The sequence below is a fragment of the Pogona vitticeps genome, chromosome 4 (assembly GCF_051106095.1).
Source record: "Pogona vitticeps strain Pit_001003342236 chromosome 4, PviZW2.1, whole genome shotgun sequence".
NCBI classification, from domain to species: Eukaryota; Metazoa; Chordata; class Lepidosauria; order Squamata; family Agamidae; genus Pogona; species Pogona vitticeps.
Window position 1 is genome coordinate 105,129,720 of NC_135786.1, and position 26,845 is coordinate 105,156,564.

Genomic DNA, 26,845 nt, shown 5'->3' on the forward strand with positions numbered 1-26,845 from the left:
CCAGTTCAGGCATTCTCAAGTAGCAAAAGGTAAAGTGATACACCTACATGTTTGATCAGACTTACACTTAAGGAACAAAAATTAACCCAACAAAGGATCCATATATATTCAAGACAGTTGAAAGAATATACGCACACCATGGAAGAATTCATAAGCCGCTTCATCTAAGAGTATTTATTTATTTATTTATTTATTTATTTATTTATTTATTTATTTATTTATTTATTTATTTATTTATTTAACTTATTTAACTTACATGCCGCCCACTCTACCCAAAGGTCTCTGGGCGGCTTACAACAATTAAAATTCAATTAAAATTCAATAAAAAATAAAAATGATTAACATACAATTAAAGTACAATTAAAATTGCCATCAGGACCCACAGTTGATGTTATTTCAATTAAAAGCCTTCTGGAACAGGAAGGTTTTGACCTGGCGCCGAAATGTCATCAAAGTCGGCGCCAGACAAATTTCAGTCGGGAGGGCATTCCATAGTCTGGGGGCAGCTGCCAAAAAGGCCCTTTCTCTACAAGCCATCCCTCTTACCTTCTTTTTACATTTACATTTCTGTGATTTTTGCACATTTCTCCTTAAAAATGATTTCATTTTGTAGTGGTGATTTGTTGTGCTTCTGTAAAACAGTATGTTTCATTCTGAAATATATTTCATATAATTTATATAAATAGCAGAAGTCAACTTCAAACCCCCAAACTGAGGAGACTGAATTTAGTAGAGTATGAAGTATTAGGAACAAAACAGGAAGTTGTTTTTTCATTGAAAATATATTATTTTTAAGATTGAGAGTTTGATTTATTTCTAGCTCAAGAAAGTAACTTTGCCAAGCCAGTTTGTCCCACCTGCATTGTATTTCTTTGACACAATTTCTAGAAACTTCTCTCTAGGACCAGTCCTTGTTCCTGTAGTGACATTTCTCAATTTGCTTTATAAATGCAACCCCCTGCTAATTTAAATAGTGAAAGTTCTTAGGCAGTGAGAAATCTTCCTAATGATAATTTTTTCTTCAAGTGGCCACCTCTGAGTGTCATCAGATGAGGGTACAATCATTTGAAGTATCTACCTATTCTCATTAAATTAATCCAATGCCAATGTGGTTCAAGAACCATATTTTGTATTCCTGGTTCTGCTTGGGAGGCATTTGTGAAGGTTAAAGACTTGAAGTAAACACTTAACAGGATTCTTGTGTGTGTGTTCACGGCCATTCCCAAAATGGGTTCACACAGTTGCTTCCTCCCCATGCAAGCAGTCCCATCTGCATGACGGCATAGATAGGAAGCAAGGAACTGTCAGTAGGTGGCAGTGATTTAAACTTTATAGGTGGACAACATATTTGCTAACTGCTGAGTACTTCACAAACAACATGTGCCACTCAGAGAGTGTTGGACTACCAATTATATGAGTGCTAGTCAAGCAATCTTACAGAGTAACTTCTTTGCTTTTCCTTCTACAAGATGTGGGAAAAATGACATAGCATCTGACGCTATAATCAAATGTAGAACTTCCCATTGAGGCTGAAAGATCTTTTTCATAAAGCTCTCTCGTATTGTCAGGCTTGCTGCTGTGCCTTTTCCAGTAAGGAAATAAAACCCACAACTCCACTATATTTCCAGATATTTCAGTGGCCTTCATAGCCAGATAGGCAGCATACGAATTGAACAAACAAGCAAACAAACCAATATTCAAGGCCTCTCATTGTCATGTAAGCCTGCAGAGTGTGTGTATATACAGTCTGCTTTGCTATGTACATGTTCATTTGATCTGTGATCTCAGGCAATGCTGGAGACCCAATTTTCCATCTCTATTTGCATCACTAGAACAAAAGTCTTGTTCTTTTCAGTCTGTGGGGACTCCACCTTTGGCTAGGAGACTCAGTTGACTCCTTGTTTGATACCTTCTGGTTTCCCAGTCTGGCTGGTTCAGGATGAAAAAAAAAAAGACTAAAAGACAATTGATCAAGCCTTTCCTTCTATTAGTTAAGGTCTTTCTGACACATGAAGCTTGACACAATCCATGGTGTTCCTTTTATTTTATGTGCTGGAAATTCTATATCCATCTACCCATTACATTTTCTGAATCCAACAGAATAGAACATTTAGAATTTTCCATGCTGGTAGAAACATACAATTTTCTGAAAACACTCTCTTGAAGTGTGTTTCTCTGTTACGCAGGAGTCTAAATGCTCAATTTGCTTCATTGGTCTAGTTGTTAAGTGCAGAAATGAGAAGTAGGCATTACCCATTACAGAATTAAACCAATCTCTGTTGGTTTATGGAATGCTGAAAATGAATGTTTTCTCTGTTTTTATGTGTTTCTGACTCACATCCTCTCTCACTGTGTTTATAATTTTCTGGCTCATATCATTTCCCTTAATCCTCTTTTAGCCATCATAAATATTTTTCAGATATTTCATGAAATTACCATTCATATTAACCGGGCATTTAACTGAGTCTTTCTGCTTGTTGATTCCTAACAGAGCATAGCAGAGGGGAAAAACCTGAAATAGACCCCAGGTAGCAAGCGACTAGAGTGAACTAACAGGGGGATCTAAAAGGAGTTGGGGGAGAGGTAGTAAGGAAAGAGTCTACTGGAGGAAGAGATAAAAGAAAAGGGAAATAAAGAAAGGGAGTTAGATACTGTATTACTGGACTTTCTAAGCATCCTTCAAGGCAGACAAAACAAAGGAAGGGGTACTCAGAGATAAAAAAGAAAGTAACGAGGTAACAGAGATCATGGTGGGAAGAGACACTTTAGTGGTGACAGCGACCTGCAAAATGTGTGCAATGTTTGTCTTTATATCTGACAACAACACAGCATATACATGCAGCAAGTGCAAACTGGTAGCGCTATTGGAAGAAAAAGTGAAGGAACTGAAGCAGTGAGTGGCTACGCTTAAGCATAAGGGATGAAGAGTACAGAGACAGAACTCTCAAGCAGCAGCACCCAAGGGAGGCAACTGGAGGTGAAAAACTGCAAGACAAAGCAGAGGAGAAAGCTGAGGGGAGAATATAGTGAAGGAAGCAACATGGGAAACAGTCACAGTTAGGAGCAAGAGAAGGTTAGGACACTCTTCTCCAACAGAACTGCAACACTGCTTTCAGATTATTGAAGGGGAATCTGTCTGACAGGATGCCGATGAAGAGATACAATGGTGCCTCAACTTATGAAATTAATCCGTATTGGAACGGTGGCTGTAAGTCAACATTTTCTAAGTCGAAGCACCATTTCCCATAGGAATGCATTGAAAACTAATTAATCTGTTCCGGCTGAAGAAGAAAAAATACAAAAAAATACACTGTACTGTAAAAACAACAGTTGTGAAAAAGCAAATAGCAGCACCTTACCCTGTTGCCTCCGCCACCGCCGATGCCGGGAGGTGAGCTGCCGAACCATGCCAGCTGGGCTCTGCCTCCCAACCCCGCTGTCCTCTGCCTCCTGTCCCCACTGCACCCTGCAGGCTTCAAAAGCACCGGCAGCCAGCACCCAATGTGGAGGTCAGGGCAGCTTCCTGGGCTCCCAAAGCCACCCCCACTGCCCTCTGCCTCCCGTTCCCGCTGCACTCTGCCTCCCATCCCCGTTGCCTCCGCCACTGCAGGAGGAAGAGGAGACGGGAGGCAGAGGGTAGCAGGGGCAGCTTTGGAAGCCCAGGAAGCTGAAAGCCACCCTGACCTCCACACTGGGTGCCAGCTTCCTGGGCTTCCAAAGCCGTCCCAACTGCCATGCTGGCTGCCGGTGCTTTTGAAGCCCGCAGGATGTAGCGGGGACAGGAGGCAGAGGACAGCAGGGATGGGAGGCAGAGGGTAGCAGGGGCAGCTTTGGAAGCCCGGGAAGCCGAAAGCCGCCCTGACCTCTGCACCAGGTGCCGGCTTCCTGGGCTTCCAAAGCTGCCCTAACCGCCGCATTGGGTGCTGGCTTTCCAGGCTTCCAAAGCATCGGCACCCAGCACAGCGGTCGTGGTGGTGATGTCAAAGGCTGCTTCACAAATGCACTTATTTACTAACTGGCTATATTACTGCAATCATATTGACTAGATTTACTGGATTGGGAGTGTTTCGCTCTTTAGAGATCATCCTCCTTGGACAGAGAGCAACCCCATCAGGAGGGCAGGATGCACCTTCCCAGAGGCCACCATTGTACAGTGGACCCTTGACTTACAGACGGCTAGACTTACAGACTTTTTGAGTTACAGACTTCTCTGGCCGCAAAATTTAGGTTTGACTTGCAGACTGAGATTTGACTTACAGACCAGAAAAAAACCAAAATGGAACAAAAACGGCCTGTTACGGGATTAATCAGTTTTCAATGCACTGTAGGTCAATGGAGACTTGACCTACAGACTTTTTGACTTGAGAACCGCCTTCCAATACGGAATAAGTTCTCAAGTCAAGACCCCACTGTATGTGGTGAAAGCTCCATGGGCATAAGGCTATTTATTACTGGTGGCATTCCTGCTTCTAGTCACAATCAGAATATCCCATGATAAGAGAATTCTAAGGGTGATTTGGGGACGGCTTTGGATCCAGTAAATCCAAAGCCCTTCAAGTGTGCTAGGACCCCAGAATTGCACCTCCAACCTATGTCAGTCAGGTATTCTTTTTCATGTTGTTTAATGGGATGGGAAAATGGGTCCTCTGCAAAAACATGTTTAAAAAGCCACCATCATATCTCCTGTTTGCTTACATTCTAGTTGCTTATGCTCTGGCAGAACTCGCAATTCAGTGATGACTTCATTGCTGATCTCTCCCTTGGGAGGAGGACTGTCCAGCATTGAGAGATGATTTAAATGAATCACCAGAGTTCAAAAGCTAGAGAAGGAATATACTCATCTCATTTAATTAACATTGGCTCAGCTACTCAGTTGCATGTGTTACTTGGCACTAAGTTTTATATTTTAACGTAAGATATATTCTTAAGGACAATGAATTATTTCCATATAATATAACATTTTCTCATAGATATTTATTTATTTATTTATTTATTTATTGGACTTATATACCGCCCCATAGCGCTACAAGCACATCACCTGCAAGGGAATGAGGAATCTGTGGCTCTCCAGATACTGTTATTCAGCTCTCATCATCCCAACTCATATAGCTAATGGTCTATGGTAATGGAAAATGTAGTCTATCCACAGCTAGAAAGCCATAGTTTTCCCATCTTGACGTGCAGAAATAATAAGTGAACAATATGCACATTCTAAGAACTTCATTGTCACTTGAATTCAGTTCCTCATTGTGCTATTACAGAATAGATACTGAAAAATATTCTGGGGGTTGATAGCACATAGTACATATGCAGAAGCAGTGTAGCAGGAACTAGAGCTTAAAGATAGCTGAAGAAAATATAGGTGGAGTTATTTATCCAGACAAAGTAAGCCTATTTAATTGACGGCTGAATAGTAAATTAATCTCTACGTAAAATTACCAAGTGGCTCAATGATAGTAAGGACTAGCAGTTAGATTTAAACAAATGGCTCTATTGTTGTCCATATTTATCAGATAAAATGCCCTGTTGAACATGATGGGACTAAAGTGCACCATAACAATCAAAAACATATCAAAATAGGTATGTGAAAGCAAATAAGTGCCATTAGAGGACTTAAATATTACCTGCAAATGTTTAATACAATATAAAAAATGGAATAGGCATTTCAAGTTCCTTGTGTATGTATTTACAACACACATAGTATGAGAGACTGAGAATCTGAATAGTATTATTAGATCTGTCTAACAACTATCATACTATTTCTTTTTAAAGAAAGGCCAAAGAGGATTTCATCTGTCTCAGCCAAAGCACAGTTTTGAAATAAAGTATTTATGATCTATGAATAAAAAGAAAGAAAGAAAGAAATGAGACTTCGGAGCCCAACAGTGACTGGATTAGGTTTTCCTCTCAAGTTGAGATGTAGATTAAGTTAGTGGAAATCAATACTTCTGGGAATGTGAAAATGAGATAACCCTACTGAGAAAAGCCAGACTTGTAAAAAAGCAATTTAGGGATACAGCTGGAAGATTGTTCCAAAGGTAGAAAATGAAAATAATAATGACCAAAGGAAGCTCTTACTGGTTATGATAAGACTTTAAAACTGCCTTTTTATGATGTTGTACAGAGAAGATTAAATGGCGTTACCTGCTGAATGAGATGATTTTGAGGAGAAACAGTAGCTGCCATTTCAGAGGCAAAAATGTTACTGTAGTTGCAGTTGGAGCATATTTGCATTTATTCAGCTTTGTTTCAGAGGTTAAAAGGTAGTTTCTCTCCATATCCATTGTGCAACCATGTTTGTATTTGTTCAAGTGAATTCTATGAGATAAAGCATCACTGGAAACACCTAAGACTGCTAGAACTGGGAGTAATCTAATTTCTCTGGTGAAAATAAGAGCCACTGGGATGTTTCAAGAGATGTATACTTAAGCTTCATGAATCAAGATGGGACATTTTAGTACCTAAGAATTTTCTAGAAGAATCTAAACAGAATCCTGAAAACATGAAAGCTATATCCCAAAGATTCAACCACTTGCTCTTTTCCAACAAATAAAAATGCTGGGAAGCAGAAATAATAGCCAGCCTTTTCAGAGAGGATATTTGGATTCTAGGCATCTTGAGGAGTCACAAGAAGTATGCACTCTTCCACTTACCCAAACTCTAACCATGATTGTCAGCCTTAATACATTGGAATTCTGATGGAAGTCAGAAATATACCACAATTCATTCAATGTTGGGGTGATTATCCTGCTGCATGAGGTTTGTGGGGCTGCTTAACTTCTTAGGTTGCAAATGAGACAAAATAAAGGTTTCAGATTTAAAAACATTCAGGCTATATTAGGTGCTATTAGTGTTGTTTCCGTTATCATAATATTTAACAGACCATACAGATCAACTTAGTATTTATAGGATTTTACCATTTTATTTAAGATAGGTTTCATTCAGCCACCCTCAATATTGGAAAAAAATTATGTGAAACACTTTGCCCAACCCTGTCTTCCTGCGATCAATAAAAGCGATCACATGTTCAACAGCCCTGTGAAGGACGGTGTGATCATAATTTCCACTTGATACATGGCTACAATGAAAGACTGCAAATTATTAAGATATGGGTTTTTTAAAAAATAAAATAAAACTGTGAATATCACAATGTCTTTATACAATTCTGTAATGTCACCGTACTTGGAACAAAAAAATTCAGATCTGGCAACCACATCTGAAAAAGGATATTGTAAACCTAGAAAAGATGCAGAAAATGGCAACCAAAACAATCAAGGGATCAGCACAACTGGCAAGGAGTATGTTAGAGGTACATGCAATCAAGCATGGTGTGAAGAAAATATATACATACACGTTTTAACCCGTCTCTCATTATACTAGGACTCCAGATCAGAGAGTGAGCCTATATGGTGGGCAGATATAAGGAAATGCCTCTTCACACACTGCATAGTTTAAACAGTGGAATGTGCTTCCACAAGATGCAGTGATGGCTGTCAACTTAGCTTTAAAAGACAACTAGAAGGATTATAAAGGAAAATTGGGCTGTCAGAAGATACCAGAGTTGATGTGTATATGTTGATCCTATTATCAGTGGGAATATGGCTGTGAATAACAATTGCTTGAGAAGAAAAACAGGATACATTTGTTGTCCTTGTGTTTGTCTTGTGAGCTTCTTACTGGGCCATCTGGTCAACCAGTGAACATACAGGATGCTAGATTAGATAAAATGTTTGGCCTGATACAGCACAGGTGTTTTATGTTCTTAGATTAGGAGGGGTAATAGAATCCTAAAGATCATTCACCATGATGAGCATCACATTTGTGGATGGCATTATCTGTTATGGATTCTAAGCTAACTAATATGCAAGACATTAAACTGGTGCATACATTTAAATCATACATTCATTTGAAGATTTTCTGTGGTTTTTTAAAATGTAGATCATCACCATTAACAGAACCTGAAATATTTCAGGGCCCTTTCAAGTTAAAAATGAAATAAAATACTGATCATAAGTAACAGGAAAAAAACAGAAAAAAATACCAGATGAAAGCAGCATTTTAAAGCACGCAGGAAATATGTGAAGTCTTGGCTAGGCACTAAAAAGACATCTCAGTAGGCACCTGGCAATTCTCCTTGCCAAAAGCATTTTACAAATGGGACAGCACTACCAAGAGATTTCTTTATCCAGTTGTCACCCAATATAAACACCAAAACAAAGGTGCGATAGCAACATTGTAGAATATCTCTATTTCTCCTCCCCCCCCCCATTGCACCCACTTTCTTTTAAGAGAACCTGTGGAGAAAGCTTGTATCAAACTTCAGTTCAAACTTGACAAGGTATTTTGAAGCCCCACAAGAACTACCTGAAAGGCACTTTTTGTTGTTGTTTGTTTGTTTGTTTGTTTATTTATTTATTTATTTATTTATTTATTTATTTATTTATTTATTTATTTATTTTATTTATATGCCGCCCACACTACCCAAAGGTCTCTGGGCGGCTTACAGCATTTAAAATACAATAAAGATATGTACAATTAAAATACAATTAATATATATATATAATTGCCATCAGACCCACAGCTGTTTAAGACTGTCAGTTGAGCCATTTGTGGGTTAAATAAAATTGTTGTATTTTTATTGCAGATCACGTCGTATGTGAGGAAGAATTCAAGTATGCAATGTTAGCTTTGAACTGCATTTGTCCAGCTACATCCACACTCATCACATTGTTAGTTCATACCTCAAGAGGACAGTAAGTATAATACTGAAGGAAGAACAACCTTCAGAACACGGCCAAAGAGCCCAAAAAACCCACAACAACCATAATACTCTTAATATATGGAATAAACACTTGCCAAGTGGGTTAGAATTGCTTTCCTTTGGTCATTACAAATACTGTAATAGCAACCTATTTAGATGATTGCCCACCATTTTTATATTTTAAACTGTGTTCTTCCTTGGAGTGAAATATTAGGCCAGTGGTTCTTAACCTTTGTTACTCGGATACTTTTGAACTGCAACTCCCAGAAACCCTGGTCAAGACAGCTGGTGGTGAAGGCTTCTGGGAGTTGCAGTCCAAAACTCCTGAGTAACCCAAGGTTAAGAACCAGTGTATTAGGCCACTCTTCCTTGCATGTTCCTCCCTTGCACCTTTATAGAAATATCACAGCATAGCTGTTTCTATGTTGGTATGCAGTTTCTGGGATACTCTGCGTACATATGTGCTCCATGAGAACAGTGTATTTACTGTATTCTATGTTACCATCTTTTATTTCAGTCATTTATATTAAAATTGTCCTGTCTCTAGTTTGGGATGAAAAGTTACATTTTTATTCATAATTATTTTATACCTTGTTTTTCTTCCAAGAAAGGGATCCATGCTGGCAAATATAAATATGCTGGAATACAATAGAATATACTGAAAACCTCTCTGAAAGCAATGTTTTATATTAATGAGGTTGAAATACTTTCCACATAATGGAGTCATTATGCGCTTTACAAATTGGGACAACCCTGAGGGATCACAAATCTTGAGGACCCTCAAAAATTACCTCAGAGGCCAAATCTGAGGAATCACAAATCCCTGAACCAAGGATTTCCTCCAGGAGGATGAGTGTTCTGCATTTAACAGGCACCCAATAACTTAATAACAATTTCTAATATTACACTTCCTGTGAGCCCCTAATGTGACTTCCATAAACACTGATTTTTTTTAAAAAAAGTGAAGCAAACGGTACGGAGGATGGGCTTCAGTGAAGAAAAGACTGGTGGAGTCACCTTAAATGCTTAACTGAATATGAGGCCTATTGCCCCGTCCCCTTCTTTCTGCAAACATAGGCTTGTGAGTGTGTATCTTTTCTCTTTTTCCCCAGAAGATTCAAGGACCTTTAAAAGTTATGTGGCAGGGAAAGATATCAACAGTTGCACCTCTTTCCTGCATAGAGATTCAGTAATGGGAAAAGTTGTATCAGATATATTGCTACTAGTTCTGTACCTTAATATGCAGAGGAAGCAGCCTGCCAGAAAAAAAAAAGTTAATTCATAGAAAGTATCCGTGTGGCTACATTTCTGTACCCTATGTCTGAGTAGGGAAAGTTACCAACGAAAAGTGGTTATTGCGGGTATGAAAAAACCACTGACATTTACCTAATAGGCTTTTTTAGCCTGGTGAATGGCATTTAAGTACACTCCCTCTAAACTGACAAAACATCACAACACATCAAGACAGACAAATGCCAGAATACTAATCGTCCTCAATTTGCTGGCACCTGCTGAACGAGACAAAATGGAAAACATCCCTGCCTGCCAACCAAGTATGTCGGTGGGGTGGGGTGGGGGGAGTGTAGCTCTATTAGCATTAATGTGCTCAGCCAACTGCAGGTGGAATTCTAAGCCCATAAAAATGTAGCTGTTTCTTTTAATACAAAGGTGCTAATTAGCATAGGACCAAGAACTGTTGTTTGTCGTGTTTGAAGAGATTTAATATTTATTTCTTACCTCAATACTTTTTCCCTCTTATAAGTATCATGTTACAAAATGATTCTCCCAAACACTCCCATCCCTTGTGGATTTCCACCATAAAAGGTTTCTGAAATAGGACAATGTGTTATAGTGGTGAAAGTTTAAGCAGCAGATAAAGAAGAACAAAAAACAACAACAAAAATGGCTTGTAAAAGTGGGCTGGAGGTGAGGAATGCCATTTTAGGATTTCCACACTTGACTATGGACAGAAGCAGACCATGAACTTTGGCAAATCTTTGACACTGTTGCTGGTTATTATCACTACCATGTGATGAACAAGAATGGAGATGAAGGCCTCATTAATATCTTCCATTCATCTGCATGTTTCTGTTCACTTTTTTTTTCCTGTTTGTATTTCAGGGAGGGCCAACAGTCACCAGAACAGTGGCAGAAAATGTATGGCAGATGCTCTGGTAATGAAGTGTATCACATTAACCTGGAGGAGAGTGTATTTTTTGCTGAATATGAGGGAAAGAGTTTCACATATGCATCCTTCCATGCACATAAAAAGTATGTTTCATTTCTAATTGTGGATTCTAATGTGACTTCCTTTCAGGAAATTTAACTTTGATCCACTGGGAGTGTGTAGGGCTAATGTAAGATATTATACTGCACTTGATGGACTGCTAAATTTCCACTGGATGTAGACTACAGAACCAGCCTTGTAGATTTTATTTTTGAATGCTTGGCTTTTAGACTTGTACTCCTTGGATCAGATCAGGTACTGGAAGTCTTATAGCCCAGCCATTGAATTCCAAAAGAGAGAAACAGGAATCAAGCTGTCTGTGAATGGCAATCTCTAAGCTGGAAGCACTGTCCCCATTCATGGGTGTGTACAAAGTATTTTGGATTAGTCAGGATCATGTGACATGAGACAACAACTTCAAGGAGATAATTTTCATTGGGAAATGCACCCCTTTGTAGTGCCGTGTTTTGATGTCAGTAGTTCCACATTGTATTCTCAAAGGCTTCACGGCTGGGATCTGATGGTTGTTGTGGGGTTTTCAGGCTCTTTGGCTGAAAGAACACGGTCAAAGAGCCTGAAAAACCCACAAGAACCATCAGTTCCCCATTGGTTTGAGTGAACAAGAGATCCAAAATCTTGGTAGTAACTTTCAGAGGTATAGATCTATATTTTTCTTCATTGCCTATCACACAAACATTCCCAAGCAACATGCTTTAAACCCTATAACCCCCTCCACTCCCATGGCCAAAGCTATGTATAATACTATTCAGGCATAGGTCAAAGTGCCTATACACATTGAGGGGAATGTGCCAACTCCACTCTCTCTATCAGCTCTTTAATCAGGGAAATACAACTGTTTCAAGAGAGAGAAACTCTGCTCTACCTAGGCAGCCTCTAGAGATGAGCCAAAACACAGCCTTGCAGAGGCTACTTGATACAACATCCTATTCAGACAGTTATGTTCTGATGATTAAATAAATGATAGAGAGGCAGGGTAGCACAACTCTCTCAGCGCATGTGGTCTCTACATAATTTAAAGTATGACTGAAGAGAACTCATGCCATACCCATATCAGGCAGCTCCTTTACCTGAGTTCGTTTCTCTCCATAAACTCTGGCTCCAGCTGGTGATTGCTACTGATACAAAAAGGCCCACTGCTGTTATTGCCTTGCAGGCAAGAAGAAGTGACAAATGACAATGTTCTAAAAGCCCTTCATAAAATATACAAGAAACTGCTGGTGCAATGTTGCCATTTGTTTTGAACAGCAGTTCTCTTGTGTGGGGGGTGTAACTGAGCACTTTGCTTCAGTAAATAAGTGCTCACCTTTCAAAGGAGGTTTTGAGGACAGATCCCTTTGATTTGTTAACAGACAGAAAAAAGTGTGGTTAGATTAAACTGTTTTCAATAATAATAATAATAATAATAATAATAATAATAATAATAATAATAATAATAATAATAATAATAATAATAATGATGATGATGATGATGATGATGATGATGATGATGATGATGATGATGATCATCATCATCATCATCATCATCAAACTGTAAGCAGTTGGAGATCTCAGAAATCACACCATCAGAGCTACAAAAAAAAATGGCAATATTAGGAACAGCATATATTATGTGCCAATATTTAACTGATACTTAGGCTTTTGGTTAAAACCTATATCCGTTACATAATAGCAGTCAATGCTTTTATAATTTTGACTGTGCCTGGTGTTTTTGAACAAGAACAACCCTTCCATGGGCACAGGCCTTGTTGAGGTGGAGGAGTTTAAGTGCTTCAGTGAGGTTGAGAACTATGCAGAAGGATCTCCCACGCCAGATAGGTCTCAGCTGAGAAGCCAGACCAACTGTATCCATCATCCATCAATTACAATGAGAGGAAATAAACAGAAATCCATACCGGACTAATCATCACCCAGGTTAACAAGGACCATATAGCCCTGGGCATCTGGTGACAAATGGGCTACAGGGCTCAGCAGACCCTGATGAGGGATGAGGACAGACTACTGCAAAGCTACTGGAAGAATGTAAATACAAAACTTGGACACTCAGCAAAAATCGAGAAATTATGAAATGCTATTAAGAGGCAAACCCAACAGCTTGTGATTTTCAAAAAAAGAATGATGGAAACTGGAAAAGGAAACACCTAAATAGTGACATAACTGAATAACAATTAATGGACCAGAGAAGGTTTATCATCTGAAGTAAAGTGTTTCCAGAACTGGAATTGCAAGAACTAGAAAAGGTGGCAAAATCAACACAGAACAATGACCATAATATGGAAGACAAATACAGGGTATAGGTAGTAACAATAGTGGAAGAAAACATATCAATAGAGGAGCAACTTCTGGACAACCCAGAAATTATGAGTTGACAGAACAACAAACATCACTGAGGATAAAAATAGTAACCCATATTATCCAGAATACAGAGAGACAAAGGCTCCCCACTTTGCACCAATTATAAAGTAAACCAGTAAAAGATTTACTGAATGATGCAAATGTTGTCATCAGAACAATCCCAGCCTACCCGCTAAAGGAAACAAACCAGCTCATGGATAGCACAGCTACCATAATAACCATGGAACTTGGTTACAAGCTACAAAACTCCCAGGAAACTCATGGCACCCCAAAATGAAAAATTCAGCTGGAAAGAAAAATAAACAAATTACGTGCAGATATTAGCAACTTAAAACACTTGAAAGATTCAAAACTTTAAAATGAAAAAGTAAAAGCCAGACTATACTAAATATATAAAACCTAGAAACGAAAACAATTGTTGAATCTATGGAAGAATTAAAACAGTGGGTAACAGCTACAGCAAAGAAAATTGAAAGACATGATTTTGATTAAAGCATCTAACAAGTCTCCATCAATGTATAGGAGTGCAATTTAACCACTTACTTCAAAATTCTACAACTGAAGACTGGACGACAACAGGCCACATATTTCTGATAATAACAGATAATCAAAAGGGCAATGAACCCAGCAATTATTAATCAATTACATGCCTTCCAACAATGTTCAAGCCACTCAAAGGAAGACTTGCAAGATCTATATGTAAATACTTAACTGAAGACTCCCTATATCCAACTGAACAGAAAGGGAACTTTAAAAAGTCAAGAGGCACAAAAGATGTTTGGGATTAGTAAAAACATTCAGAAATTCCTCAAGAAAAACATGGAAAAATGGAAAACCACCTTAATGGCCCATGATGAAGAAACTGGTTATGTTAACATAAAAAGAGAAATATTTCAGGGGTATTCTTTGCCACCACTGCTGTTTAACATCTCACTAATCTCCTTGTCAATAATTTTGAATAAAACTGGACTGAGCCACCATATTCACAACAAGCTGGAAAAATCAATAATCTCTTGTAAATGGATGACTTAAAACTATATGCAAAAAGTTCCACAGAGATAGAACCACTGCTAAACACAGTGCAAGTGAAGATGTCCAAATGAAATTTGGAATTGACACATGTGCAGCTCTGTCTATACACTGTGGCAAGATTTAAAAACTAGATGGAATAGAGTTAAAAATGACAATATTATAAAACCACTTTCAAGTGATGAAAATTATAAGTACTTTGGAATAGTAGAAGCAGACAACACTGTGCATACAAAAGTTAAAAAACTGACAGAAAGAGAATATATCAAAAGATAGTGGAAACGCTTAAAATCAAAATTAAATGGGGGAAATGCAATCAAAGCCATAAACACATGGGCCATTCCAGTAATTAGATACCCATCTGGAATAATAGATTGGACTCAAAATGAATTAGAAGAATTGGATTGAAAAACACAGAAACTAATGATTTCTGCAACCATTGATTTCTGCAAATACAGCAGGTAGTAGAAGGGGGGGGCCTAAATGATTATATCAGTACAAACACAGAAAAGTTACTTAAGGCAGTGAAAATGGAGAATATTTTTAAACAACTGTAAGAAAGGCTCAATATAAGAAACAACAATTTGAAAATAAATTAAACAGCTGGAAAAATAAACCACTACATGGACAATACCTGAGAAATATTGATGGGAAGCGATCATAATTCAACATGAGCATGGCTAAAACTGGGGGTCCTTTAGAAAGAAACTGGAGGCTTGATTTTTGCTTCACAAGAACAAGCACTGCAAAGCAACATAATGAAAGCTAAGGTCTAAGGAATTAGTGCTAACAGCAAATGTTGAATCTGCCAAGAAAAAAAAATGAAACTGTGTCACACCTCATCTGTGAATATGCAAAGATTGCACAAACAGATTACAAAGTTAGATATGATAGTGTGGCAAAGTTAGTGCACTCAACTTGCCGGCCTCCAAAAACCCGTGAGAATATTAGGTAGAGAAAGTGTAAGAAAATGAGGAGGTCAAGATCTTTTGGGATTTCTGGATCCAAACAGATAGACACCTTGAACATAACACACCAGACATAGTAGTAATAGACTGAAGAAATATCTGAATCATTGACATTGCAATTCCTGATGTGAAAATAAAGAACTGGAAATACTAACGAAGTACAGAGACTGAGCAATCGAAACATCTCGCCTCTGGAAGAAACACACCTCAGTGGTCCCCGTAGTCATTGGGGCTTCGAGAACAATATCAAGGAATTTCACACAGTACTGTAAGCAGTTGCAAATCTCAGAAATCTCACTATCAGACCTACAAAAACCGGCAATATTAGGAAAAGCATACATACTGTGGCAATATTTAACAGATCCTTAGGTTTTCGGTTAAAACTTGTACCTGTTATATAATACCAGTCAATGTTTTTATAATGTTGACCATGTCTGGTGTCTTTGAAGAAGAGGAAGAGGAAGAGGAAGAGGAAGAGGAAGAGGAAGAGGAAGAAGAAGAAGAAGAAGAAGAAGAAGAAGAAGAAGAAGAAGAAGAAGAAGAAGAAGAAGAAGAAGAAGAAGAAGAAGAAGAAGAAGAAGAAGAAGAAGAAGAAGAAGAAGAAGAAGAAGTCTAGTCTGTAGCTAGAGGTGGGCACGAACTGGAAAACCAGTGGTTCATGATTGTTCATGGTTTGTTGCTACCCATGAACTGCGAACTATCACCATCTGCCCCCCAAAACAAACTACTTCATGGTTCATTTTGGGGGTTTTGGCAAGAGGGAAACTGCCTGCCCCTGCCCCTCCTCCAGTCTCAGTTGACCCTTGCCATATCTTGAAGCCGCTGCTGCTGCCACCATCACGATTCTCACAGGTAGCATATGTGGTCCTGCTGCATGTGTGCCTTTGCCTACTGCTCAGCTGAGTGGCCTTGCAAGGAGCCAGGCTTGCTACTTCTGTGCAGGTGTTGGCCACTTAGCTGAGCAGTGTGGGCACACACAGGAGGCCTAGGCTGCTGCTGCCTGTGAGGCTTGCAGTGGTGGCGGTGGCAGAGGAGGCAGCAATGGCTTCCAGATAAGGTAGGAACCTGTATCCTCTTTTGCTGAACAAAAAGAAGTGCCCGGGGAAAGAAGTTCAGTGCTTTGTTTCATTTCAGCAAAACAGGATCCCCAAACTGAACCACAAAACGAACCGTGAACCCTCCCACTTTGTGGGTTTTTCTGATTTGTGGTTCAATTCATGCCAATTTCTACTTGTGGTGCCTTAAAGACTAATATGTTTTAATGTAAGCTTTCCTGGACCTTCTTAGCCCACTTCTTCCAGTTGCTTGTCTGTGCAGTATGCATCTTAGAGAGAGGTAGCTGATTGTAAAAGTGATGCTATATACAAAATTAGGGACAAAGCTATTTTCTGTTTGCTGATTTTACATGGTTTATAAATAGAATTTAAGAACACTCTGCAGTAAGAAAATTACCTGAAAATAGGTCGCTACTCAGCAATAATGATAAAAATTTAATATAATGAATAATTTTTTGCAGCAAAGCATGATTGCTCTAAGAATTTATAATCAGAAGGGAAACTAGCACTCTAATTTGAGAAATCCATTGACATAGCATAGAAAAGACTTTATTTTCTCTCTACTGTGTCCCATGAGATATCATTATGAAATAGGAGCCGTGTTTGATCACAAATAGAATTAGGAGAAAATGAATTTTGTGTAATGTATTCTTCAGAATTATGATAATTGCATGGCAATATGTGACATTTTCAGTATATAGAAGGGAAAGGGAACACGAAAACACTGGAATCTCAGAACAGCTTCCTGCTCTGCTCCCTCACCTAGCATGTTAGCTAAGGCCCAGGAAAATCATCTACAGCTGTAATCTCAGTCATGTATCTTCCCTCCTGATAGGATAATCAGCAGACAGGCCACCCCTCAAACACTCTACCCAGCAATCAAAACAATAGGAAGATAGTGTCCTGCAGGCTTTTAAACCTCTACACAAAGTACAGAGTACTTGGCATTGCAGTTCTGGTGCCTGAGCCCTGATCCAATGTCAGCTCAACAGCAACACCAACACAAAAGTGTAAGTCCCTAACATTCTAAAACATTAAAGGTTCAGCAACATACTTCAGACTGTGTGCCATGACCACTGTCCTCTCTAGAGCCATCTTCATGTGGGCTGAAGAACTAATGCCCTGATCGTTCAAGAAATATCTAGTTACATTCATCCACAAAATGGGGCTGTTCTTGGATTCTTCTCTGGATCCTCTAAAAGCTATTATAAGGGTGATGGCTACTTATACTTGGGAAGATCACTCCACATTTTCAGGCCATGTTGGCTGTGTCAGCCTTTGTAGAAGATAAACTATTTGATGGTGCTTCATGATTTTATTTTACTGGAGATGAGAGGCATGACCAAGGTCCCTTCATAAAAAGATTAGGGGAAACCATATGTAAATCTGAGTTTTCTTTTCATTTCTACACAATTTGTTCGGGATCCACTGCATAGCAGATAGAATTCAAGACTGAAATGCAGCTCCAAACCATCAAGAAAGAACTCCAGCATTCTGCAAATACTAACAAGAACAGCAAGTAATCTGACTAGTGATTTCTCATTTCCAAATCAAAGACTGGATGACTGCAACACTTCATTCACACCGAGGTACAATCTCAGTGGAAATGATTTTGTAGGACAACTGCTGGACTCAACTTTGCATGCTTCTCCAGAGTCAAGTCCATCTCTTTCCCCAAGGTATGCAACCCACTGGAATGCAAAACAGTTCCACAGAACATCTTATGAGGATCAATGCCATAAATACCAATTTCAAAATATACTCTGAGGCTTATTCCATCTTTTTTTTAAAGTATCCCCCATCCCAAAAAAATGGGGACATTCCAGTTATTTTGAATGTCAGGTGACTCAATAAGTTTTTGACTAGAAAGCACTTCAAGATGAAAGATCTAAAATAAATGTTAGAAGGCTTCTCAGGTCAAAAGTTCATAATATCCACCAGTTTCCTATGGGCTTATCAGAGAGGCAGAGCAAAAACTCTTTTTTTTTTTTTTTGCGGTATCAAAAATCACGTTTATTGGAAGATGTTGCTCTTCAGTCTCACTTTGACCCTCTGCATGTTTGTCAAGTTATAATAGTGATGCCCAACCTGAGGTCACTAGGTATAAGCCTTCACTCCTTCATAGAGACCACCTGATCAGTTCCAACATTCAGAATATCTCTGACATACAACCATCTGAAATCCTTTAAGTGCCATCGATTTACAGAGAAATTGAACAAGAGCTCTGCCCCTCTGTCAAAACTGTTCCACACAGGCATCAACCAGGACTTTGCCCTAGTTATAATGTTCCTCTAGAAAGAGGGACATCTGAAGCGACTATGCATAGTTTGTTCCTTCGTATCTTGAAAAGAAAAAGGGAACATCATTATCCTAGCTCAGCTCCTAGGCATGCTGTTCTTCTGCCAGCACCTTATCCAGACTGCACAGCAGATTTCTCAACAAAGCCTCCACAGGAAGTGTGTTCCGACAAGGATGAAATCAAAGCTGCTTTGATTGCCAGCTCCTTCTGAACTGGAATTTTGTGTGCCAATGTCTAGTTCTTTCAAGACAGGCATCAGCATCATCACAAGCTTATCAGCCAGGGTGGAAGGACATGCATCGTTCAAGGCACTTAATTGAAAATTGATAGACTGAGACATAACAGCTAAATATTGCTCTGGGCCATCCACTTTCCCTTGTCATATTCAAACGGTATGTAGCAGATTCTGATTGTTCTGATGTGCACACTGAAGTGAAAAGATGTCATCTTAAACAGCGTATATCAACCTTAGCAGTTATTTTTATTCATTTCTAAAGGGGGGAAATACTACTTTTCATTTCCACACACACAGACAAAAACAAAATAGTTCACTAAAAAGCCCAATTAAAAAAATCATTAAATGAATAAACTAAAAATCTTGTTCTGATACATGGATGATACCTTTGCAATTTGGATCCATGGTGAAGAAAAACTGGAAGAATTTCTAAACCATCTCAACAGCATCCACCCAAATATACAATTCACAGTGGAAAAGGAAATAGAGGGCCAACTCCCTTTCTTAGATGTCATGGTAATATGCAAACCTGACCTCCTATTGGGACACAAGGTCTACAGAAAACCCACCCACACAGACCAGTACCTGTACAAAAACTCCAATCACCACTCACGGCAAAAAAAGAGAGGCATAATCAAAACACTGGTAGACCCTGCAAATTGGAACTGTGAAGCTCAATTTCTCAGCACTGAACTCAACCATCTGAATTGGGCCCTACAGGCAGAGCCATCAAACCAAACTGAAGAGGAAAAACAGCCACCCACAAATAAAGTATTTTTGCCATACATCAAAGGGGTCACAGACCGCATGGGGAAACTTTTGAAAAAACACAACTTACAAACAGTATTCAGGCCCACCACAAAAAATACAACAAATGTTACGGTCAGCAAAGGACTAAGGGGACCCCCTCACCACTGCAGGAGTATACCGGATACCTTGCAGTTGTGGCCAGATATATATTGGAACCACAAAATGCAGCATCCACACCAGAAACAAAGAACATGAAAGACACTGTACATTAAAAGAACCGGAAGAATTGGCAGTAGCTGAACATGCCCCGAAACAAGCTGGACATGAAATTCTATTTCAAAACACAGAAGTACTGGACAACACCAGCAATAATTATGTTAGACTGCACAGGGAAGCCATTGAAATCCATAAACACCAGCAGAGCTTCAACAAAAAAGAAGAAAGTCTGAAACTCAAGAAAGCCTGGCTGAAAAATACAGCCCGCAAAAGGTCAATGAACTCTACCCAGCCACAAGGACCAGTGATCACTGCACGCAAAATACCAGCTAACGACACCCATCAATCACAGTGACAGAACATGTGTTCCCCTTATCACAACAATACACCCACAAAAAAAACACTGATGACACTAATCACCCAATCTCCTGAAAATGACAAAAAGCTGATCCCACAACTATAAATATTCAACTAGTCCACAAACAAGAGGGCCTTCTTAAATGAACAATGCAAAGAAATAGAGGAAAATAATAGAAAAGGAAAAACCAGAGGTTTGTTCAGGAAAATTGGAAATATTAAAAGAACATTTGGTGCAAAGATGGACATGATAACGGACAAAAATGGGAGGGACCTAACAGAAGCAGAAGACATCAAGAAGAGGTGGCAAGAATACACAGAGGAATTATACCAGAAAGATCTGGATATCCCGTACAACCCAGATAATGTGGTTGCTGACCTTGAGCCAGACATCCTGGAGAGTGAAGTCAACTGGGCATTACAAAGCTTGGTTAAGAACAAAGCCAGTGGAGGTGATGGCATCCCAGTTGAACTATTTACAATCTTAAAAGATGACACTGTGAAGGTGCTACATTCAATATGCCAGCAAGTTTGGAAAACTCAACAGTGGCCAGAGGACTGGAAAAGATCAGTCTACATCCCAATCCCAAAGAAGGGCAGTGCCAAAGAATGTTCCAACTACCGTACAATTGCACTCACCTCACACGCTAGCAAGGTTATGCTCAAAATCCTCCAAGGTAGGCTTCAGCAGTTTGTGGACCGAGAACTCCCAGAAGTACAAGCTGGATTCCAAAGGGGCAGAGGAACTAGAGACCAAATTGCTAACATGCGCTGGATTATGGAGAAAGCCAGAGAGTTCCAGAAAAACATCTACTTCTGCTTCATTGACTATGCAAGAGCCTTTGACTGTGTGGACCACAGCAAACTATGGCAAGTCCTTAAAGAAATGGGAGTGCCTGACCACCTTATCTATCTCCTGAGAAGCCTATATGTCAGACAGGATGCAACAGTTAGAACTGGATATGGAAGAACTGATTGGTTCAAAATTGGGAATGGAGTACGACAAGGCTGTATGTTGTCTTCCAGCTTATTTAACTTATATGCAGAATACATCATGCGAAAGCCTGGACTGGAGGAACCCCAAGCCAGAATTAAGATTGCCGGAAGAAATATCAACAACCCCTGATATGCAGATGATACCACTCTGATGGCAGAAAGTGAGGAGGACTTAAGGAACCTTGTAATGAGAGTGAAAGAGGAGAGTGCCAAAAACGGTCTGAAGCTCAACATCAAAAAAACAAAGATCACAGCCACTGGTCCCATCACCTCCTGGCAAATAGAAGGGAAGATATGGAGGCAGTGACAGATTTTACTTTCTTGGGCTCCATGATCATTGCAGATGGAGACAGCAGCCACGAAATTAAAAGATGCCTGCTTCTTGGGAGGAAAGCAATGACAAACTTTGACAACATCTTAAAAAGCAGTGACATCACCTTGCCAATAAAAGTCTGCATAGTCAAAGCTATGGTTTTTCCTGTAGTGATGTATGAAAGTGAGAGCTGGACCATAAAGTAAGCTGACCGCCGAAGAATTGATGCTTTTGAACTGTGGTGCTGGAGACTCTTGAGAGTCTCCTGGACTGCACGGAGAACAAACCTATCAATTCTAAAGGAAATCAGCCCTGAGTGCTCACTGGAAGGACAGATCCTGAAGCTGAGGCTCCAATACTTTGGTCATCTCATGAGAAGAGTAGACTCCCTGGAAAAGACCCTGATGTTGGGAAAGTGTGAAGGCAAGAGGAGAAGGGGACGACAGAGGATGAGATGGCTGGACAGTGTCATCAAAACAACCAACATGGGGTCATGAAGAGTTGGACTTGACTGAACTACTGAACAACGACAAGTCCACAAACTGCACCAGAGCACAGACAGAGTTCTGACTCCTGTCCTCTGAAGATTCTGGCCACCGAGACTGGCAAATCGTTAGAAAGAAAAACCTTCAGAACACAGCCAAACAGCCTGAAAAACCTACAACAACCATTGGATCCCGGTCGTTAAAGCCTTCGAGAATACAATAAACTAAACTATTTCATTCACAATAATAATGGGTATTCAGTATTTTATTATTATTATTATTATTATTATTATTATTATTATTATTATTATTATTATTATTATTATTATTATTATTATTATTATTATTATTATTATTATTATTATTATTATTATTATTTTGGGCTTGTCTCCAGGTTCAGTGTTTTCAGGTATCACATTTTTGCTTGGAAAGAGGACCTTTAATTCTTTTCGACCCACAGCTGCTGGAAGATCTGTTTTTCACTGGCTCTGGGTTCTTCTCCATACAGTTCCTAAGAGGGAAATATTTTGAAAGTATCAGGCTTACTTATTGTCAGCTAGTTATTATGTACATTAAACGAAGATGTCTTTACAAACTCTGACTTTCTGCTGACCTGTGAAGATACCCCTTGGAAATATCCATCTTGGCAAATACTTGGCCGAGCTGAGCCAGAAGTCCCTCAACCTTTGAGTCTTCCAGGTGGTACTGGCCAATCATCCATATACGTTTTTCCTGTCCCTAAAACACTGGTGAAAAATGGTTAATGGGAAAAAAAAAACTATGCCCAACAACATTGAAAATAAATGTATTGCAGGTTCAGTCGCCATCCAACCTTCTCTATACATTTCCTCTGATTGCTGTCATTCCTGAGATTATGAAGAAGAAACAAATCTGTCAGACAGTATTCTCATATTCTCCTCATATCCCATCACTGGTTGCAGTTTCAAAATCTGATAGACATAGCAGTGCATAATTCATGGCTGCTCCCAGTCAGTCCCACTTTTCATGAAGGAAGATCTTCCAGTTAAGTGAAAGTCTAAAGGTTTGCTGTGCCTCAGAGCTGTGGAGACTTTTTGCTGACCCCAGTTTCCATTATTAATGTTTTTTCTGAATATTTAGTTCTTGGTTTCAGCTCTCTCAGGAAATCTCTTTCCATTGGTCTCCCTGGAACTCACCTGAAAACTGTTAGATGTACGTGCATCAAGTTTTATGTTTCCATTGAGAAGGAATGATGCATCACTGATAGATTCAATTGTCATTTGTTTCCTTCCATCCAAAATCCATGGACAAGTAGACATCTATGTTTTCATTTTATGGAGGATTAAGGAATATATAACCTTGGCTTGCCAAGCCCTGGTAAAAGAACCAAATGGCCCATTAGGCCAGGGTGGTGTGCAAAAGCACCTCAGTCTTTAAAGAAAGTTACTCTATTCTGTGCATGTGTAAAGTAGTAATGTGGTCCACTATTCATTGCGTATTTGACAATTCTTTGTTGTACGATGCAATCTCTGGTACTGCAGAATGTTCTCCCTTCAGATCGTCATTTGGAATATCATTCTCCTAATATTGGTCAAAATGTGAAATGTCCTCCACGAGTACTGTAGAGAATATTAGTATTTTCCTATTGTAAATTTTTGTAGATGGAGCATTACAGAGCACATTCTACCACCTCTAAGGGGTAAATTCTTTCCAAAGAACTTCAGTATGGCATCTGCTGACTCTCTACAAGTGAGAAGGTACATAGGGGTCCTAAAGTTAGTTCAACTACATTCTGCACCTCTTTTCAGTGTTAAGAAGTTTGTTATTTGAAACAGTATTTATTTTATTAGATTTCTACCCCGCCCATCTCAACCCAAGATCTACTCTGGGTGGTATTACAAATTTAAAAACAGTTAAACCACATGCACTATAAATCCAAGATGGTAAGATGTGAATTTAAGATACAGCAGGAGGGAAAGCCTGCCCAAATAGCCTGGTCTTGACTTTGCTTCTGAAGACACCTAGAGAGGGAGCCAGGTGGATCTTCATGAGCAAGTTGTTCCAGAGGGGAGGGGCCACTGCCGAGAAGGCCCGGTTCCTCTTTCTTTCCTTCCAAACCTCCATCGGCATTATGCCCCTCAGCTGCCCGGCCTGGCTAGAATGAGTAACTCTGGCAGAACTGGGTGGGAGACCAGATATCGAGGTCCTAAACTATTTAGGGCTTTATATGTAATTGTAAGAACTTTGAAATCAACGCAGAAATGAATGGGCAGCCAATGCAAGGCAGCCAGTGCGGGGAAAATATGTTGGTATCTTTTCACCCCTGTAAGAAGTCTGGACACCACATTTTGTACCATCTGAAGTTTCTGCATCAATCTCAAAAGCAGCCCCACATAGAGTAAATTACAGTAGTCTAATCTTGAGACTACGAGCGCATGGACCAAAGTGGTGAGCACCTCCACATCAAGATAGGGATGCAGAGCTGGGCAATCTGCTGAAGGTGGAAATGTGCAGAACGGACCACTGATGACACCTGGCTCACCATTGTGAGTGCAAGATTGCATTTAATTAGGCAATGATCCGACCATGACAAGGGGACAGACACTAGGTCAGTCACCATCGGAGCACACTCACTGCTCAGTGGAGAACACCAGGTCCAGTGTGTGGCCACCCATGTGGGTAGGGCCTTTGACATGTTGGGACATGTTGACAGTGTTGCAGTATTACTAGGAGGCACTAGGTGGCGCTAACCCGTAGAATTCCCCAGAGAGATGAAGACACCAAGCAATAAGACAGGGTTGATAGCAGAAAAGTTGTATTAACTCAATTTGTTTTTAGAATATATACATAGATACATACAGCTTTGTCCTTATTTCCAGTCCCGTAGTCATACACAGCAGTTCCAACAGATTTCAGGCATAAATCAGGTCAAAGTCCTTGTAAATCAATTCAGTAATCATATACCATATATTCAGTCCAGCAGTCAGAGTCCTTCTCCAGTATTCTCCACGACAACACAACACCTTCCAAGACCACAGCACCACGACACCACAGAGTATGTATGCTGGGTCTGCTTGCTTTATCCCAGGGTTAGCCAATCCTGGGATTTCTTTCCCAGCTGATGCAAGTCTTGCATTATCCCAGCTGCCTAAATTCTTATTTTACTTATTTTCTTAGCATTGATTCTTACAATTATTTATAGTCTTTGACTGCTCTATACAAAACTGGATTTAACAATTCTCCAGGTTTATCTCAAACCTGTCACATGTCCAAGGAGGCCATGGTCTCCAAGAACTCAAGAGCTGGACCGGAAACCTCTGCCTCCATATGCACATTGAAGTCACCCAAGACCAAAAGCTTTGGGGATGCCAACGGTGCCACGAAGTCCACAAGCTCCAGTAAGGAAATGGCTGGGTCGTGGAGAGCACGGTAACCCATCAAGATCCCTATAAAGTGGTGCCCCGCATGTTGATGATAATCTGTTCCATAAAAATCACAGTTTAGCGAAATCTTGCAAAAACCGTTTCCCCATTGGAATGCATTGAAACCTGTTTAATGCGTTTCAATGGGGAAAAAATCATCATCGTTTTGCGAAGATTGCCCATAGGGCAGCCATTTTGCAAAACCGCCGATCAGCTGTAAAAATGGCTGTCCTGTGAAGCATCGGTCCTGAAAACATAGGGAAGCCATTTTGCGAAGCCGCCGATCAGCTGTAAAAATCGTCATCTTACAAAAAAAGTCCGCAAAGCATGGACCAAATCATTCTCCAGCAAAAATCGCCCATTGGAATCACTGTTTTGTGAATCGCTATAGCGGTCACAAAACCTTATCGTCACGCGGATTCATTGTTTTGCGAGGTCGTTGTCTAGCGAGGCACCATCCCTGGCCCCAATCAACATGTGGAGGGCTTCTAGACCCGGTGTCACCAGAGCAGAGCACCTAGCAACCTGAAGGATATTTTTTGTAAACAATGGCTACACCCCCATCCCGCCCTTCCTGTCTACTCTGGTGTTGGACTGCCCATGCATGCCAGATCTGTATCCTCCTCCAGAATCAGATCTTGTATAATCTGGGACTTATTTGCTACAGATCTGGCATTTAGCAACACCAGGTTTACAGTTGACTACCTCGAGTCTGGCAGGAGGTCACAGTGTCAGAACAGTGAACAGGTTTCAAACATCTGTTCACCATTCTTCTGGAACGAATAGCTACTGCACCTATACCATACCTCCCTCTGCCAGAGATCACCCTGATGTTGGAGAAACCCCCTCGGGGGGGGGCAAGCCTTCCACTCCATGCCAAACAAAAGGAGAAAAGAAAAGAAAAACTATTAACAAACTGAAAAATAACCAATAGTGACAAAGATTAACAAATCAAATAAAGAATCAATCAAACAAACAAACTGTAACACAATAAACACAATGAAATTAAATTAATAACATAAGCAACTACAAATTAACAGAAGAGGGGAGAGACAAAACAGAATAGCCCCCACCCAGATCACATATGCCTCGGTCATGTCCAGAGACAGTTCCAGGCCTCACAGTTGTTACCCCCAGGTCCTAGTCCCTTGCTGTTTCTACTATCCAGATAGATTGAAGATCCCATTGGCCAAGGCCAGCCTGAGTGGCAGCTGGGGGACAGATATAAATTGGAGCTGAAATAGAAAAGTCAGAGTTCATCGGGGTCGAGGTGATGTAGTAATGGCAGCCGAGGCGGAGCTGTGTTTGCTGATACTGAGACCAGGTTGGTTTCTGTGTCAGCAAAAACTATGCTGTAGTTTTGGTGCATTTCTGTTTAAT

At 39.9% G+C, this 26,845-nt stretch overlaps 1 protein-coding gene across 4 annotated transcripts in view; it reads left to right on the plus strand.

Annotated features, from left to right (window-relative positions):
* Positions 1–26,845, plus strand: part of KCNT2 (potassium sodium-activated channel subfamily T member 2) — a 330,818-nt gene that overhangs the window by 231,208 nt on the left and 72,765 nt on the right. For all 4 annotated transcript variants that reach the window (XM_072998095.2, XM_078392307.1, XM_072998093.2 and 1 more), the window contains exons 15-16: positions 8,645–8,753; positions 10,883–11,032. In XM_072998095.2, the coding sequence (XP_072854196.1) occupies positions 8,645–8,753; positions 10,883–11,032 (259 nt within the window). The remainder of the gene's footprint in view (positions 1–8,644; positions 8,754–10,882; positions 11,033–26,845) is intronic.